Source organism: Arvicola amphibius, chromosome 18 (genome assembly GCF_903992535.2).
Source record: "Arvicola amphibius chromosome 18, mArvAmp1.2, whole genome shotgun sequence".
Classification (NCBI taxonomy): Eukaryota; Metazoa; Chordata; class Mammalia; order Rodentia; family Cricetidae; genus Arvicola; species Arvicola amphibius.
This window is the reverse complement of record NC_052064.1, coordinates 23,657,244-23,676,001: the sequence shown is the minus strand read 5'-3', so window position 1 is coordinate 23,676,001 and position 18,758 is coordinate 23,657,244. Positions and strand designations below refer to the sequence as shown.

At 43.2% G+C, this 18,758-nt stretch overlaps 1 protein-coding gene across 6 annotated transcripts in view; it reads right to left on the bottom strand.

The window, feature by feature from the left end:
* Positions 1 to 18,758, bottom strand: part of Pms1 (PMS1 homolog 1, mismatch repair system component) — a 79,498-nt gene that overhangs the window by 48,901 nt on the left and 11,839 nt on the right. For 4 of the 6 annotated variants that reach the window (XR_006020687.1, XM_038315485.2, XM_042054284.1 and 1 more), the window contains exons 3-4: positions 17,202 to 17,384; positions 9,005 to 9,107 (exon numbers count right to left, since the gene is read on the bottom strand). Coding sequence is in view for 5 of the 6 variants with exons in the window: in XM_038315485.2 (XP_038171413.1) it covers positions 9,005 to 9,107; positions 17,202 to 17,384 (286 nt within the window). In the remaining variant the exon portion in view is untranslated. Of the gene's footprint in view, positions 1 to 8,649; positions 8,822 to 9,004; positions 9,108 to 17,201; positions 17,385 to 18,758 lie in introns of those variants that run through there. The other 2 variants (XM_042054285.1, XM_038315488.2) reach the window with 2 other exon arrangements.

Here is an 18,758-nt window from a genome sequence, read left to right as displayed (position 1 = left end):
CATGTGCTAGTCTGTGAACTAGCACAGACTCTTCCTGCTCAGATCCACTGCCTGCCGCAGAGAAACAGCCCCACTAGAATACAATCTGAGAATCTGCTGACAGTCAAACCATCTGGAGATGCTGGTTACCCTGCATTTTAAAGTACAATGTAAAGACGACGTAAGACTATACAGAACGTGTAATGACCTTCATCATGCCACCAAAGTATTTACATAAAACACCATACAATTATTTAGTTTAACTTACCTCACCTTCAAAGGCGAACACTGAGAACAGAAATTAATCAGGCATGGTGAGATATGCCTGCCATCCAAGCAAGAAGGAGGCTGAACGGGGCTGGAGGACTCCAGCAATTTCTAGACTACGTAGTGGGATGGTCTTGAGAGCCCCAAACCACTGGGTTCCCCATCACCTTTGGTGCTAGGACTACACTGTTTCCTGTCCCTAAAGCTCTAGAGGATAACGTGAGGGCAGGTGTTGTGACAGCTCCGAGACTGGCTTGTTTGGCTCAAGATGGACCTGGTCGTTTAGGGTCTTGCGTCCATTCACATGAACTTTAGGAATTTTTTCTAGGTTTTTGTTTTTTGTTTTTTTTTTTTTTTTTTGGTTTTTCGAGACAGAGTTTCTCTGTGGCTTTTGGAGCCTGTCCTGGAACTAGCTCTGTAGACCAGGCAGGCCTCAAACTCACAGAGATCCGTCTGCCTCTGCCTCCCGAGTGCTGGGATTAAAGGCGTGCGCCACCACCGCCCAGCAATTTTTTCTAGTTTTATGATCAATTATTAAATGGTAAGGGGAATTTCTTTTTTGGTTCAATCTATTTGGTGTTCTGGATCTTGGAGGAGAATCTACAAATGCCACTTTACTAAACCAGCATGAGGTCTAAGCACACATCCTACATGCCTGCCTATATACCTAGAGATAAGGGTAGACTTTACCCCTTATCAAGGAAACGCCACTGTGCAACAGAAAAAGACCACTACAGACAAGTACAGCCGTCAGAACGAAGAGCTGGGGATTCAGTCCCTGTGGCTACATCTACAAACATTCCATACTTGAGGCTCACTCCGGGGACACTACAGAGGAAGGTCAGAAAGGCTCTAAGACCCAGAGGATCAGAAGTTTGCTATAGGACTGTGTCTCCCCAACAGGACTGCCGAAACAAAGACAACAATAGATATGTTAAGAGCCCAGGAGTCTTCAACCCTACACAAAGAACTAAAGGCAACCAAGAAATGCTGAAAGACAGAGAAACAGTCTTTCCCAGTGAAAAAGTTTAAAAAAAAAAAAAAAAAAAAAAAAAAAAGGTGAGCTAAGTCCCACACCATGCTCTTGAATCCCCGTAACTCAGAGCTGTAGAAATCTCCTTTCCTTACAACTTAAAACAAATAAATATAATACAGTGTAGGGCTTCCAGTCTTGGCAAAGATCAGGGTGTGTGTGTGTGTGTGTGTGTGTGTGTGTGTGTGTGTGTGCATGTGTGTGTACGAGGTAGAATTAGTCAATCATGATAAGTCATTTAACATCATTCAGCAACCTTCTTTTTCTCACTAATGAACACCAGCACCCTTACCAAATGCGTCCAGATGTTGCTGTCTCCTGAGAAGGAGCGGGGAAACAGCAGCCCATGGCTGAGAAGCATGGATGGAGTATGTATAACTATCATGTATATTTTAAATAAGACAGCAAAGAGAAATGCTAAACGAGAGAATGGAGTACATTGCACATACTGGCACGTAGTATTCCATGGGATTCTTGATTTTTTACTGCATTTGTATGACGTGGGGTGTTATGTAAGATGTCTTTCTTACTATGCCTCAGAATAAAAAAGGACAAAAGTCACTTAAAAGTATGATGATATTTTGTTTATGCTGCAGCAAATAAACCTAACCTGAAGATCAGAGTGCAGAGCTAGGCACTAGTTAGCCACAGAGGCCAGGCAGAATTAGCACACACAGTTAATCGCGGCACGTGGGACCACATGCCTGCTGCAGAATATTATTTTAAGGTGTGTTACTTTTGTTTCGGTTCTGGAACATTTGTTTAATGATGCAAAGATGTATTTGATGAAATAAAATTCACCTGCGTTCAGGAGACTGAGTTAGCAACCAGCTGACAGGAAGCTGTAGGGAGGAGCCAGTAGAGAAGGGTTTGTAAGGAGAGGCAAGGAGGAGCAGCAGTAGCACTTGGGAGGCTGGAGGAGGGGAGGGGAACTGCTTGATACTGAGCCTCTCTCGGGACTCTACTTCATCCTTTGAATCTTGAGTTCTTTAGAGGGACAGAGTTAGAGAAGTTCCCTTTGTAGCTTGAAAGAATCTGTGCTCTTGCGGCCTTGACTGCTGGTAGCGATGGAGCTGCGGTTGCTGACTAGGATAGCTGTAGCTTGAAAGGCAGCAACAATTAAAGCAGAACACAGCACATGCCTTTAATCCCAGCATTAGGAAGGTGGAGACAGGAGCTCGGGGCCGGCTGAGGATTCGTAGGGACAGGGTCACCCTTGTGGTCTGAGCATTGGTAGAAGAACTCCAGTGGCTGGCTGCTCTGTTTCTCTGGCCCTTCAGCTTCCACTGATAGCTCACTCCGAGCTTTTATTATTTAGACCAATTAGAATTTGCGATACATAAAAGAGAAATGCAATCGTGCCGCACCTGGTGACACAGGCCCACATCTCAGCTACTCGAAGGCCGGGACGGCAAGATCAAGGCCTGAATGGCAACTTAGTGAGACCTTGTCTCAGAAAAACAAGTGAGGAGGGGCTGGTACACAGTCCAGCGAGAGAGCACTTGGTGTCCTGTGTGCGGTCCAGCGACGGCGCACTTCGCCTGATATGTGTGAAGCCCTGGGTTCAATCCCAACAGAAATAAATTCGTAAGTAAATAAAGAGCAAACTCAAGTTATGTTAAGATTCATAAAAGTTGGCTCAGAAGTTAAGAGCGTTGCCTGCTCTTTCAAAGGTCCTGAGTTCAATTCCCAGCAACCACATGGTGGCTCACAACCATTTATAATGGGGTCTGGTGCCCTCTTCTGGCCTGCAGGCATACACACGGACAGAATATTGTATACATAATAAATAAATATTTTTAAAAAACCTTTATACACACACACACACACACACACACACAGAGAGAGAGACACCCCAAAACAAATTTAAAAAAAAAAACAAAAAAACAAGAGAACCAAAACAATCCTGAACAACAAAAGAACTTTGGGAGGTCTTATCATCTTGGATTTCAAGTTGTATAAATTACAACAATAGTAATAAAAACAACACTGTACTGGCATAAAAAGACACATTGATTAACAGAATTGGACTGAAGAACAAGACATAAGTCTACACACCTAAAGGCACCTGATTTTTGACAAAGAAGCCAAAAATTCACAATGGAGAAAAGCCAGCTTTACCAACAAATGGTGCTAGTCAAACTGTAGCTGTATGTAGAAGAATCCGAAAAGATCCCTCTTTTTCATCCTGCACAAAACTCAACTCCCGATCAAGAACCTCATACCAGATACTCTGAAAACATACTGCTGACCACAGGAAAAGTCTTTCTCAACACAACAGGCACGATAACCAACAGCTAACAAGCGAGACTTCACTAGACTGAGAAGCCCCCAAATGACAAAGGACAGCAGACTTGCAGTCAAGTGGCAGGCTACAGAAGGGGAAAGAGCTTTGCCAGTTTCACATCCAGCGGATGGTCATTATCTAAAACATATAAAGAACTAAAAAACCCGAACATTAAGAAAACAACCCAACTTAAAATCGGGGCACGGAACTAAACAGAAAGTTCTCAAAATATCAAACAGAAATGGCTGAGGAACAAGGAATGTTCACCCTCGGTCATCATGAAAATGCAAATTCAGAGTGTCTAAGATTTCATCTTACCCCAGAATGGTCAAGTTCAATAAAACAAATGACAGTTCATGCTGGCAAGGATGTGGAGCAAAGGGAGCACTCACTCCTCCATTGCTGGTGGGAGTGCAAACTTGTACAGCCAATATGGAAATCGGTGTGTTGGTTCCTCAGGAAGCTGGGAACTGACCTACCTCAAAATTTAGCTACCCCACTTTTGGGCATATACCCAAAGACTACACCCTACCATAAAAATACCTGGCTCATCCACGTTCACTGCCGCTCTCTTCCGAATGGCCAGGAATAGGAAACAGCTTCCATGTCCATTAACTGATGAATGGTAATGAACTAGACTGTATTTGCACTATCAAATTATTCAGCAGGTAAAGGGTGGAGCTAGGAGCAATCAATCTGAGCAATACAACCTGAACCCCAAAAGAAAAGTATTGCATGTTTTCTATTACATGTGGATGTTCTCTATGTGTTTCCATCAGAACAGCCGCAGCAACCGGAAGGGAGGAGCGGATCTGCCAAGGAAGGGAAGGACATAGTGTTTTAACGAAACAAGGGGCAATTATAATAGGAGGATCAGATGGACAAGAGGATGGGAGAGCAGGGTAAAGGACGGAGTATGGGAAGGGAGAGCTAACACTAACCACCTTTGGAAAACCACATGGAATTCTATTACTGTAGGCTGCTCTGCATCTAGTCTCAGCCAGTCGTGCCAGCAGCGGGGCAAGGATCATCGGTTACTTGTTGTCCAGGAAGGGGAATCTTTCTCTAAGTTTCCCCAAGACACAATTCTTTAATAAATTCATCCCTTTCTGGCCACCAAGAAAGGATCTATTCTCCACACATCAGTCTCGTCTGAAAGGTCACACTGCTGTGCCTTCTTACCCCACCCATCGGCTTCACGCTCAAATGTCACGGTCTCTGAGAATCTCCCGTCGTCCCCTACATGTTCAGTGGTTTTATTCCAGTCTCGTTACTTCTTTCCTTAACTGTGTCTCACCATCCTTGACTCCTAAATATCAGTGGGAGGTCACGACTATAATATGACCAGGGTGCAGCAAGGCAGGTGGATAGAAATCAATGCCCCACATGGACAAGGTTATGAAAACAAAATGTTATTAGCTAATTTTAATATACATCTTATGTTCTAAATACCACATTATACCCAACCCACATACTCATAAATTACTTTTTCTCCTTAAAAGAGCCCAAGAAAACTAAGAATCATAAGAAATATAAAAATTAAATGTTTTAATAAAATTTACTGCTGGGTGGTGGGTGGCGCACGCCTTTAATCCCAGCACTTGGGAGACAGAGGCAGATGGAGCTCTGTGAGTCTGGGGCCAGCCTGGTCTACAGAGCGAGTAGTGTTTGAATCTGAATGCTGAAATGTCCTTAAAAATAAAGGGACCAAGTAACCCCAGCTAACAGGGAGGAGGCCCGGTGCATCATTGCATTTTACAGAAGGAGCCACTCAATTCTCTAACTTTAGCACATTCTTCAAACACCAGAATTAAATCGCAGTTCCGCAGTTTGCTCCATTATATTTTGACACGGCCCTATGTGTCATGCCACTTAAGACGGAAGCTATTTACACTTCTAATGTAAAGGCGGGCTCTGAACTGTCAGAAAGGATTCTAAACTAATGAACACGGTTCAGCTGCTGTGCTAAGAAACACTCCACACGCACAGTCCCCCGCGCTGCGATCTACAGCAGGGGTTTCTCACGGCACGGAGCGGAATACTCCTTCCGAAGCATCTGCTCTGGAGTGTCAGCTAGACACATACAACCGATGGACACAGAGAGATGTGACTACCACAAATAACCAGTCACCCCTGGGAAGAAGCCTTGGGGAGCTGAGAGCCAATCGGCTTCCGTGAAGGAAAGCAGGAATAGGGCAGGAGAGATGGGGCTAAGACTGAAAAGTGTCTTTTTCCTGCGTTCCTTCAGCTCCTTTGAGCCCATCCTTTCAAAATTAGCCAACTGTTAAGGATTGTGGGTGGACTTGGTGAATGGAGAGAAGATGCAGTACCACCTGCCTTAAAATAAAAACCAAGTTCACTTCCTCCCACACTGTTTCCTGTCAGTGCGCTTGCTCTAGTGCACTTCCTGTCAGTGCGCTTGCTCTAGTGCACTTCCTGTCAGTGCGCTTGCTCTAGTGTACTTCCTGTCAGTGTGCTTGCTCTAGTGCACTTCCTGTCTGTGCGCTTGCTCTACTTCTGTGTGTACTGTACCCTCTTAATCAAAATAACAGTTTTACCTTCCAAAGGTGAGGGGGAGTGGAAAAGACTGTGCTGGTCTTGAAGAGGACCAGAGTTCGCCCGGGCGGTGGTGGCGCACGCCTTTAATCCCAGCACTCGGGAGGCAGAGGCAGGAGGGTCTCTGTGAGTTCGAGGCCAGCCTGGTCTACAAGAGCTAGTTCCAGGACAGGCTCTAGAAAAGCTGCAGAGAAACCCTGTCTCGAAAAACCAAAAAAAGAAAAAAAGAAAAAAAAAAAAGAGGACCAGAGTTCAGTTGCCAGCACCTACATCAGGTGACTCCCAACTCCTGTAACTTAACTACAGCCCCAGTCAATCAGACAGCCTCTCCTGGTCCTTGCAGGAACCAATACAGAAGTGTGAGGCATATACACACAGACACGCAGACACAGATACACACTGGCGTACAATTAAAAATAAATATTTTTAAGAGGAAAAAAAGAAAACCAGTTATGTTTAAAAGTGTAATGAAGAGATGAGAAGGGCTGGAGAGATGGCTCAGAGGTTAAGAGCATTGCCTGCTCTTCCAAAGGTCCTGAGTTCAATTCCCAGCAATCACATGTTGGCTCACAACCATCTGTAATGGGGTCTGGTGCCCTCTTCTGGCCTTCAGGCATACACACGGACAGAATATTGTATACATAATAAAAAAATAAGTATATTTAAAAAAAAGAGATGAGAAGATTAAAATAACAAGCATTGAAACCAAAATCACCTTCAATGGCTAAAACAATCTATAAAATAAATATCTGTACCCAAAAAGCAAAAAAGAAATCTTCCGTAAACCACATTTCAATATGTACACCGTTTCAGTGTCTAACAGATTTTGTTGGAGGTTGCCCCTGTAGCTCTGTGTACCGTCTGCAGGTACCATCTCACCAGATGACATGAGGAGTGACTTCTAAGGGCATTCGCATCACAGTGGCCTTTAGTCTACAAGAACCTTAGATGCACAGGTATAAATTAGGAGGGCCGAACTGCAGTTTTATCTTACATAGAAAATATTTAAATGGAAGCTAATGACAGCTGGTGAAATGTGAGTCTGCGATTCAGTGGCTCACAAACCATCAACACGAAGCAACGCTACCGCAAGAGCACTTTTATTCAGCACAGAGTTGTATAATTTGTCCATCTAGAGCAATCTGAATGTTAGATTTTTGTTGTTGTTGTTGCTGTTACCTAAGCAATCGGGTATAGTTAGGTGGAAAAAGTGAGTTTAAAAAGCCGTACTGATTTTGTAACTACTGACCTTTCAAGTGTGTTGTTTCCCGAGTTATGAAACAAGCTAATGAAAATAAGATGCATTTACTGACTACAAAACTTCCTCAACACGCATACCTAATTTAACTCACTAAAGGTGCAAGACTGACGTCAGTAGAAAAAGAAAAACCAAGCGGTGAAAGGGTAGAGATCAGATGGAGCCCTTCCGTAAGGATTGTTATTTCACCGTTCCCATGGAGACGGACACAGAAGACCATGAGAAGTTTGATGATACAGACCGGCACCCGCTGAGATAAAAATAAATACTTTTAAGTTTTATAAGGCGACGGGGTTAACTTCACGGCAGTCTCCTGGGAGGACGGACGCCTTCCAGTGCTTTCCTAACATGAACTTTGAAGATCTAGGCTCAGAGGATTTCTAAAAAGGGAAGATATCTAAGAAGTAAAATCAAGTTACACTTATCTTCGTTTAACACATATTGAAAAGATAATAATGTATTATTTAGCTAAAATATATAGTATTTATTATATAGCAAACTAATTATAGATGAGTTTATTTTTACTGACTATGAACAAGTGAGGTGTAAATGAGAGTTTTCTTAGAATTTCCTATTAGTTCTTCTTCCCCTGTGGATACAAAAAAATATAAATTTCTAATGAGCAAATGTAACCACTAACTATGCTGACAATTTCCAAAATTAGAGGCAGAGTGAGTGGACTTACCAGACTTAAAAAAATAAATTTTATTAAGACTGAAGCCATTATTTTAAAAATAAAGACAATGGTTTAACATTAAAACAAAACCACAAAAATTGAAGTACTTTGATCAGTTAAAACAAGGAGCCATAAAGTTAAAATCAACAACCTAGGTGGGAGGAGGGGAAGAGCAGCAATTATCCCACAAGTCCTCCCCAGACCAGTGATTCTGTGACCTCAGCTCTCCAGGGGAGTCACCTTTGACACTGTCTCCACACTACCCATCCGTGCTGGGACACGCTTAGGCGCTTTAGTGAACATAGACTAAAGAGACCATTTTCTACCTTAGGATTAGTTCTTAGAAAACGTAAAAATATACAAGTAAAATTACATACACATGCGCACAAAACAATGCAAAACAATAGGAACAATGGCTGGTAATTATTTACCTCAGAATAATACAGAGTGAAGAAGTGGATGGGTGTCAGGCAGGACTGCGCTGGAAGGTTGGTAACTGGGAGCTGACAGCAATTACACAATTGACCTACCCCAGGCCTATGTATGAAGTTTTCCATTCATACATACACTATCAACTTATTCAATCATAGTACCTTGGGGTTACAGTCCATCACGAATCAACGACACTTTAGGTACTTCAGCAGACTCCTGTCCTGCGCCTGCAGAGGTGACACTGGTGATCCAATACCAGGACAACAGCTGCTGTCACAGCAAGTAACCCAGGCTCCAGCCTTAACTCGTTCCTCTTTAGGATGGCTCTGCTTTCTTGAAGGATGACCACATTTCATCAAGACTAACCCAAAACACTGTTTAACTTCAAGACAAAACTCTTTAAATAAGGATGATGATGATGATGATGATGATGATGATGATGATGATGATGATGATGATGATGATAATAATGATAATAATAAAAACAGGAAAATATGCTCCAAAGCACTCACTTACCTTGACCAAGATGTGAGGGCTTCTGAGAAAGTATGTGGCCACTGCCATCTAGAACATATTGGGTGCTAAAGTCATCAGCAGCTGTCCTTGTTGTGACTACCACCTGGAAACAAGAAACCAAACCAAAAGGACTTGTATTTCAAACTAACACAGTGACCACTCTCTCCCACCTTTATCTTTTTTCCTTATATGGAGTCTTGCTATGTAGTTTAGACTAGTCTCAAACTCAGGATTTTCGCGCCTCCTTTGAGTCCTGGGATCACAAGAATCTATCACTGCAACCCGCCGAAGTGATCGTTTACCTGTGGCAGCGAAGATAACTGTCACAAAGCTGGCAAGGAAAGCAATGCCTACAACTCTAGCACTCGGGGTCTAAGGCAGGAGAATTGCTGTGAGTTCCAGACTAGGGAGGGATACAGAGGAGAGATCCTGTCTCAGAAAAAATGAGGAAAACGAACAAAAATATTATCACATATTAATACTGAAGAAGATATTACTTGGTAATTCTTTTTCAAAGATTTACTTTATTTTAATTAAGTGAGTGTGTGTGCGAGTGTGATTGTGCACACATGTGTGCAAGTGTGTACGTACATATGTGTGCAGGTGTGCACGTGCAATTTGTGATTGTGTACATGTGTGCAGGTGTGTGATTATGTACACGTGTGTACGTTCCTTACAAGGCCAGAGGCTTCAGGTCTCTTGGTGATGAAGCTACAGGAGACTGTGAACCTCCAGAAAGGTGCTAGGACTGAACTCAGGGTTTCTGGAAGAACAGCACATGATCTTAAATATTAAAATGGGGCTCCAATCCCTCGCTTAATAAATTACCGTGAAAACTTCTCTGGTAGTAACTTTTGGAGTTACACTTTGAAACCACACAACAGGCTGGGGTTTGTCTGTTTGTTTTCTGAAGACAGGGTTTCTTTGTGTTGCCCAGTTGCCCTTGGAACTCGCTCTGTAGACCAAGCTGGCTTCTGTCTCCCAAGTGCTGGGATTAAATGCGTGAACCATCACAAGCAAAGGCAGCATGTGATTTCTTTTACATTGCAACTAAACTAATATTTGAGCATTTAATTAAAACACAAACCACTATACCACAAATGGCCATTTGTATTATATGATTCACAAATGTAAAAGAAAACACTTTAATTGTACCAAGGGCATCTGCTTTTTAATAACTCCCATAAAATTTATGGACAAATGAGCAATCGTTTAGTAATCATTTCCTTCCCTTATGTATTTTATACAAAACATTTCTGAATTTCAAGTTTATAGTTTCAAATATTAAAATTCAATATATATCTATATATATATATATATATATATATATATATGTATTTAAGGATATTTTCCTTAAACTCAGGTTAAAAATTCAATGTTTAAGGGTAAATTTTTCATTAACTAAAAGTCAGCATTAAGCATATGAGCATAGGAGAACATGAAAATACCTCCTTATGATGCCATCTGTGAAAACGGAAATTTAAGGACCCTGTCTTTTCGGAAGCACCTGCACCCCACGTCCTATCTCACAGCCGTGATGGAAATAAAAAGAACAGACAAAAAGCGATGATGAAGAGCGGGGATGCGCACGCTCAGGGGACGCGAGACGGCCCAGGAGAGAGCAGCCCTGTGATACGCAGTGGTAACCCAAAATTAGGAGTCATCTCTCTTGGCTCTCCTTGACTCGGCACAGTAGAACCTACAGAAATCCAGCTGCACTGCTGGGGCTCCTCTGGATCCAGTTAGAGTCTGTATTTGATGTTTCTACCATCTGTCCTCAGTAGATTTATCGGTGCCATATGCTCTGTGGAACACACGGGCAGCATGTGTGGGTACCAGTGTATCGCCGCCGCCGCCGCCATCACCATCACCCTCCCTGACCAGACCCTCCTCCATCTGTGTGTGTGTGTGTGTGTAGGTATATGGGTATAGACATATATATTATGTGAGCTATATAGAGATATGTTTATATAGATAGACGCTAGATTGATAAGTAGATGAGAGAGAGATTAAATAAAGATCTTTGTTAGTCTGGAGAACTAGCAGAGACTATTAGTTCTGAAATGTCTATCCACCTTTTACTAGGGGTGCTCGCTCAAGCTGCTATTTGCATGACAATTACTCAAGAGAATGGAAACAAAGGATGTTACCTAAGACAAAGATGTCAGCGCCTGTGTATTCCAGCTGTTCTACTTCCATTCCATAGGTTGATGAAGCAGAACTTAAATCTTGACCTTCCCTGTCAAACCCCTGGTCTAAATTATCCAATGCATTATTGGTTTTGTTTACCAAAAACAAAGAGAACAGTAAGTGGTAGAATTTTTTCTCTGTTTTATTATTCCACAATTACCCTTTTAAAAAATAATTCTCCGTGTAAACAACTGCTTCTCCAAAATGCCAAGGTCAAATTGAATTCTATTTCTATTCTCCAAAGAACTAGTCACCTGATGTCATGCTGGTGTCAAGGAGCAAAGGCAGCTCTGGACTCTGAGTTCCAGCACAAACCCTTCTAGTGGCTTCAGGGAGGTCCTGAGAAAAGGACTACCCTTCACCTCCAGGGAGGTCCTGAGAAAAGGACTACCCTTCACCTTCAGGGAGGTCCTGAGAAAAGGACTACCCTTCACCTCCAGGGAGGTCCTGAGAAAAGGACTACCCTTCACCTCCAGGGAGGTCCTGAGAAAAGGACTACCCTTCACCTCCAGGGAGGTCCTGAGAAAAGGACTACCCTTCACCTCCAGGGAGGTCCTGAGAAAAGGACTACCCTTCACCTCCAGGGAGGTCCTGAGAAAAGGACTACCCTTCACCTCCAGGGAGGCGATGAGAAAAGGACTACCCTTCACCTCCAGGGAGGCGATGAGAAAAGGATTACCCTTCACCTCCAGGGAGGCGATGAGAAAAGGACTACCCTTCACCTCCAGGGAGGCGATGAGAAAAGGACTACCCTTCACCTCCAGGGAGGTCCTGATGAGAAGACTGAGAGCTAAGGCTTCGTAAGGTTACATGGACTTGGTTTAAGCACTTGCACGCATCTGCTATGACACTAATTTGTCCATGCTTTGAACATATCAGTGAACAGTAAACCCACACCAACCTAGATGAAGAAGCTGAAGTTCAAAGAAAGGAAACGGGACTTCAGTGCTACAATATTAACATTTACGTTAAACTTTAAAAAAAGCGTACTATGGTTTCCAACAATAAAATTTCATAAATGTCAGTTTTCAGGGCACTGTGGGAGCTTATTCATCTGGAAGATGGTTTGTGATATATGGTAAGACAGTGAAGAAAGCACACATAACCCTGTTTTATAAATTCCCTCAAAGGAAGGAATAATATTTCAAGGGTTCATCTCATCACGTGGTCCCTATCCCGGGCAGGAAACCTCGTGTTGGACGGGCCAGGGTCACAGGGACGTTAGCAGTGCAGCAGAAGCCTGTGCCCGGCACTACGATCAGGGCCTCTGACATCACACACAGCCACGGGCATTCTTTCTAGAAACACTGAGCAACTGTGGAAGAGGGTGAGCCCAGTGACATTAAGAATCTAAGACGACACCTGTAAGAATTCTTCAGAGAACCTTCAGGATTATATGTGCTCTCTATTATTAAAAGTGGGCCCAATTATAAAACTAACATTACAAAAACGCATCTCAATCCCATGTAAGCAGTCTCCTCCAGGATTTGGATGACATGGAAACAAAGCTTCGAAGGAAACATCCTGCCAGTGTAAATAAAAGCCTTCCTCACCAATTCATTTAAGGCCATGGCGATAAGCCTGATTTTTTCTTTTTCTTTTTTACTGAGGTGGAGCTAGCTTTTGGGTTGTTTTTCGGTTTAAAGACTTGAATCCAGAGTCCTGCACACGCTTGGCAGGTGCTCTACCAGAGCTACACCAGCAGCCGCAGCCTGACTTTTGGATGAGTCGATGTTGTAGCACAGAAATGTGAGTCTAGCAACTAAGATAAAGCCTTTACGACTGAGGGAAAGGATGCGCTGCTGCCTCAATGACCAAATGTCTTTCTCGTCCTGGAGGCTGAGATGTCTACCTGCCTGGCTATGCACAGACATACACTAATGGATGTCCTCTGACTTCCACGTTTCCAGAAACTTCCATGTGGGGAGACAAGCAACAGGAACAGCTGGCTGTACCCTTTTCAAAACAGTTCTATTGCCTGTATCGAGGCTCCATATAGGAAGCAGGACATTCCATCTGTTTCAACGCTCTCCAGCCTTTCTCCCACTAACGTTCCACCATCACAGCTGTGACCAACACAAGAAGCGCTGGCACTGAAGGACACAGGTTTTACTCACTTGCCGTCAGTCTCAAGGCGGATGCAGTTTCCTGCTGCTTTATGGCTCTACCCCTCTAAGCACAGGGCTCAAAAATCACTACAGATCCCGTGCTATCTCTCTACAGAATGGGATCTAATGAGCGGGCCTGCTCAGAGTAATACCAGGCGCGCTGTAACACTCTAACAATATTGTACAAATGACCAACAAATATGAATGTTACCAGGAGACAATGACTAGCAACTTGAAAGGACAAGACAAAAAATAATGAACTTGTCCACAGAATGAAGACCTTTGGTGGAAATTAGGAGGAATTTGCCTATGAATGGCTACAAAGTTTCAGAAAAGATTCCCCAACAAGAGGAGTATAAATATACTTGAAAGCCTGCAGACTGGGATAACTGGTTTAAGCACAACTGCATACTGTTTTCTACACTGGAATCCAGAGCAGAAAAGCCTGTAGCTGCACACCATATGTCCTCTCACTGTGTCTGAGAGACAAGGCACAGACGAGGGGCGCAGAGTCAGCGTAACAAGACAGGCTGTGCTCCAGCACACGCCCGATTCTGGTAAATCGTATGAACACACTGAAAAGTGGCAATGAGAAATTCAGGAACAGTAATTTATCATCATTCAAAAGCCTTGAGGACTTACATAATTCAATGTGCTATGCTTCTGTAGAACCAGAAGTGAAGACCTGCTTGCATCAGTACCACCAACCCCAGAGTAATTCATGCATTGCGACAAACTAAGATAACACTAGGACCCAAGAGGGTTTCGTCTCCACTACAATGAGGGATCGTTACAGACTGCTTTGAAATTAGGGTAAGAAAACTTGGCATTTAACTCTATAAGAATTTTCCTCAGCAGTAATATGGAGAGATGGATCCACGGAAGACCTACACAGAAGCTTAGCCATGAAGTAGACTTTGAGACAAAGGTTAATGACCAGGACTTTACTGGGAAGTCTTCGGGGTGAGCACCTCTGTATGACCTGGGTACTATGCATCTCTCTTCTGATGAAGTGAAGGAGACCCAGATGTGAGACGCGTTAGTAAGCAACACGCTTGGCAGCAGGCATCCTAACACAGGGACTGAGGTGCACAACATACAATCAAGCCTAATCATTACATGTCTAAAGACTCCACGACCAAATAATGCATGTTGAAAACTTTGATCTGTATCAAGTTAAAGGCAGGCAGAACTGGCCTGAGCCAACACTAGTCAGAAAGTGGTAATCTTTGAGGACTGTTAATGAGGATGGACATATAGAACCTTCTGAAGCAATAGAAAATGCCTTTATTGTGATCTAGAGTATATATCAGACTTAACTGTTGTCTGTACACACACAAATGTAAACACACATATGTATGCGAGTTTATAATAGATTTGTAAAGGGAAAGTCTCAATGTTTTTAAGATAAATTTACACAGCATTGCAACATGTAAACTGTAAATGTTCAAAAGATTTAAATTTCTCTATTACTGTAATACTTTGAAAATTCTTTGATAAATTTGATGAGTAAAATTATTTCAATTATTTGTTCTTGTGGCCTTTTGAATATCTGAAACATAAAAGGCAAAGTGATAAATGTGGGTGTTGAGTGAACTTAACTAATCTAAGACAAGCAGGCAAGATAGTAAGCAGCAGACAAGCAGAACTGCCAGGCAAAGCAGAGCCACAGTAAGAGTGGGAAGTCACACTGCTGCAGACTAAGTGCACAACTGCCACCTAGCAGACAAAGTTGGTGTGACCTCTGCAAGGCCGGGCATAGCTTCAGAAAACAGACACACCAAGACACATTTCCTGACAATACTCTCGAAACGTAGAGCTTAAATCCTACCTGCTAGTTTGGACAGCAGCTAACTGACCAAATATTTACGCTCTAAAGTAGCCAATCAAAGCTCGAATCACAGGGCAGGTACTGGGAAGCTCCGAGGTCTCAAATCCTATTCCACTTTACAGTGTGCGCTCTGTACTAGTTCCAAGGTGGAGGGTTGCCGTGTGGTCTCCAGAAGGACAGGCAATTCCCAGGTGTACCCTCTATTTACTCTTTTCCGAACTCTACCTGGAGTCTCGAGTGAACTCTAATTAAAGCAGGTGCCGGGTAACAGAAAGAAAGAAGCTCACTGTGTGCTGGGTGCTGGGGAGAGGTGCGGAGCACACTTAAGGTTTCCGCCTCAGGGGAGCTCTGAGCATCTGCAGGAAGTGGGGCCGGTCTTCTTTGTTTTAACAGCAGAGTTTCCCACTGAGGTTTCATCACCTCTGCAGCGTTTCTCCAACCTACTAAGGGCAACACTTTACAGAGCTCTAAAGTTAAAAAGTAAGGGAATCCTTGGTTAAGCACGGGCACTTGCGCACATGTGCGCTCACACACACACACACACACACACACACACACACATGCGCGCGCGCGCGCACACACACGCACACACACACACACACGCACACACGCACACACGCACGCTCTCACACACAGACTACAGTGAATCTGGAGAACACCAGGCTCCATAGACATCCAATGGGCAGAGAGGGCGTGGCAATAGCTCACGCTCACGCCACTTTTCCTAAACACTAGCTTAGATGCCGTTACTTCATTACTTTCTGGCACTTGACCGTTCTGACCTAAGTAGGGCCTTCCGGCCTTAGCACAAGGATGATACGGCCATGGCCTCACAGTGACTGTCACCCTTACCAGCACAAGACACCTTCCAACAGTAACAGGCCCACCTCCATACAGTAACAATTTAATAAAGGAGGCCACTCAAGTCCTACCATCAGAGACAACTGAGGGACATAGGAACGAGGACTGAGGGTACGGTAGTCAGGAAATCTGGAGCAGCAGCAGTGCAGACAACTGTGTGGACCAAGCACTGAAGTATGGGGTTTAAAGAAATCACAGGAGCCTACCCAGCAGTCACTGACGAGAGTGGCAGGGTCCACTCTGGCCCTTGGTATCTATGAGGTAGGACAAGTCAATTCGCAGCTGCCAAACTCTATCTCATCGCCTATATTTACCAAAGTGGGAAATCCACAGTGTTTCCCACAGACTTAAAAACAAAGTCAGGAGCATGCCTGATCAAGCAAGTGCAGGGAAGTATGTACACTATAGACTACCTTTAGATTCGCAATCTTAGGTTAGGGTAGATAAAGGCTCTAAAAAGTTAAATGTGGGCCTTTTGAAATATAACCTTTAGTGAAGGGTTGCCTAAACACCTCCTCTAAAGAACAATAATATCACAAAGCACATGTTACTATTTCTCAGAATACTAAAGACGGAATTATCATAGGACATACCAAGACTACTTCACCAAAAGCTGTGATGGCAAGGACCTACACATCTCTGAACACCTGTGACCAGAACACTGTTCATTCCAGCCGAGAACCCAATACCAAATGAATGCATAAATAAAATGTATACACACTGATATAGTTCACTACGCTGCCCAGGCTAGACTGGCTGGCACTAGAATTACAGATGTAAACATACCTGGCTTAGGAAACCCTTTACGTGGTACAACATAACAGACACAATCCCTGAAGAAAGTTATGAAGTGCAGTGAGCCAGACACAAAACGTCTAACGTTTCCACTTTTATGATAGAGACACAAAGAAAAATGGTAGCTGCCACATACAGAAGAGAGGGAGGAGGAAAGGGGGCTTTGTTTAATGAGTCCTGGGCTGTAACCTGGGAAGATGAAAAAGACCTAGAAATGGATAGCTGATAAATGTACAATAATTGAATGTACCTAATACCACTGAATTGTTATTAAAAAGGGTAAATTTACTATTAAGTGTAGTTCACCTTAAGTGAAAAAATTAAAGCTACTCTAACAATAAATTGGTTTTCTCTTAATTCTAATATTCGGTCACTACGAAATGAATAAAGTAGCTGACATAAATTTCCTCACCTCCGCAACACTACAAATCGACCCCAAGGCTTCACCACGGAAACCGTAGGTTGTCAGGCTCTCGAGGTCTTCGTGACTGTTTATCTTGGAGGTGTAGTACTTCACGGCCATTACAGGGACGTCCACAGCCTTGATGCCCTCGCCATTGTCCCGGACCTCGATTTTGTCAAACCCGTAGTTCTCCTAGGCAAAGCGAGGGATACTTTCAGTTGATAAAACTTACACGGGTATCACATTTAGAAGTGCAGATTAAGCAGTCCAGCTGCTTGACAGCTTTAAGGGAGAGGTAACACCACACTGAGCAAGGGACCTCAACTCAACTATAACACAAGGAGGTCAAACTAATCTGAGTGTTCTATCAACTTGTTTACTTGCATAGGTATTTGTGGTAATTTATATTTAAACGTCCACCATAGATTTTATATCTATCATCCCCCAAATGAAATAAAACGCTATCACCAGCAAAAACCCACCTGCTCAATTCACCAAGAATCCAGCAACCATTCTTATTTAGTCTGATTTTCAATAAGTTCTCCCTTATTGTTTTCAAATAGAATTAAATATTTAGTAGCTTATAATTTTCTAAATTTCCCATTATAAATACCAAACAGAAAATTGTTGAGAAAATATATCTAACTTGGTAATCTCTTCTAAATTTGAAAATTAGGAAAGTAAACTCCATTCACAGCTTAATCCTATGAAACTGAGCTCGGCACACACAAGAGAAACCAAATTCCTATAATGACCCTGTTTCCCATGAATACAGTCACCAACTGTTATCAGCCTCGCTCCGAAAAGCCCTGCAGACATCAGCACCGATGACAACTACAGGGGGAAAAGCTTCTGGGATTTCTACTGGCTCCACATCATACAGGGGTATCACACTGCAGTGCCCTAAGCTCACACATCACCTTGTCAGTACTGTTAAAAACGTACCACGCATGCAAAGCATTATCAGGTAATACCTAAGATTTCGGTGTCAATCAAAAATTGTCTGACATCCTGGAAACAGCATGTCTGCTTCATTTTTATTAAACAGCAGACAAAACATCCACCAGAGAAATGTCGATCTTGCAGCATGAATACCTCCAGGAATCTGAACAAAACAGGTCTGGGTGCAGTGTCAGGCCCAGCTGAGCCGTTCGTTTAGAAATCCTGCGAAGCAGATGAGCAAATCTCCGGCTAGGTGACGGTGCTAATTTACTTCATAAGGACGCTTCCCTTGGCTTGTTAACATTGTTTTAAGAAAACATTTTGTCTTTGAGAGACACTTAGGAACAGGATACGCATTTCAAGAGATAAACAAAACAGAAAAGGGGAACAGGTGAAGACCCACAGGAAGCAGGGATGCGAGTCCTAAGCGGCACCTGAAAAGGGGAACAGGTGAAGACCCACAGGAAGCAGGGACGCGAGTCCTAAGCGGCACCTGTCGGGTATAAAGACATTGTCACTTGTACTCTGTTGGCACTTACGCTCCATCAGACCAATTATACGGAATGCCTAAGAAAAACAGTCACTCTTGGGCCTTAATTCAATAAGCTGCTTCTTCACATCGTA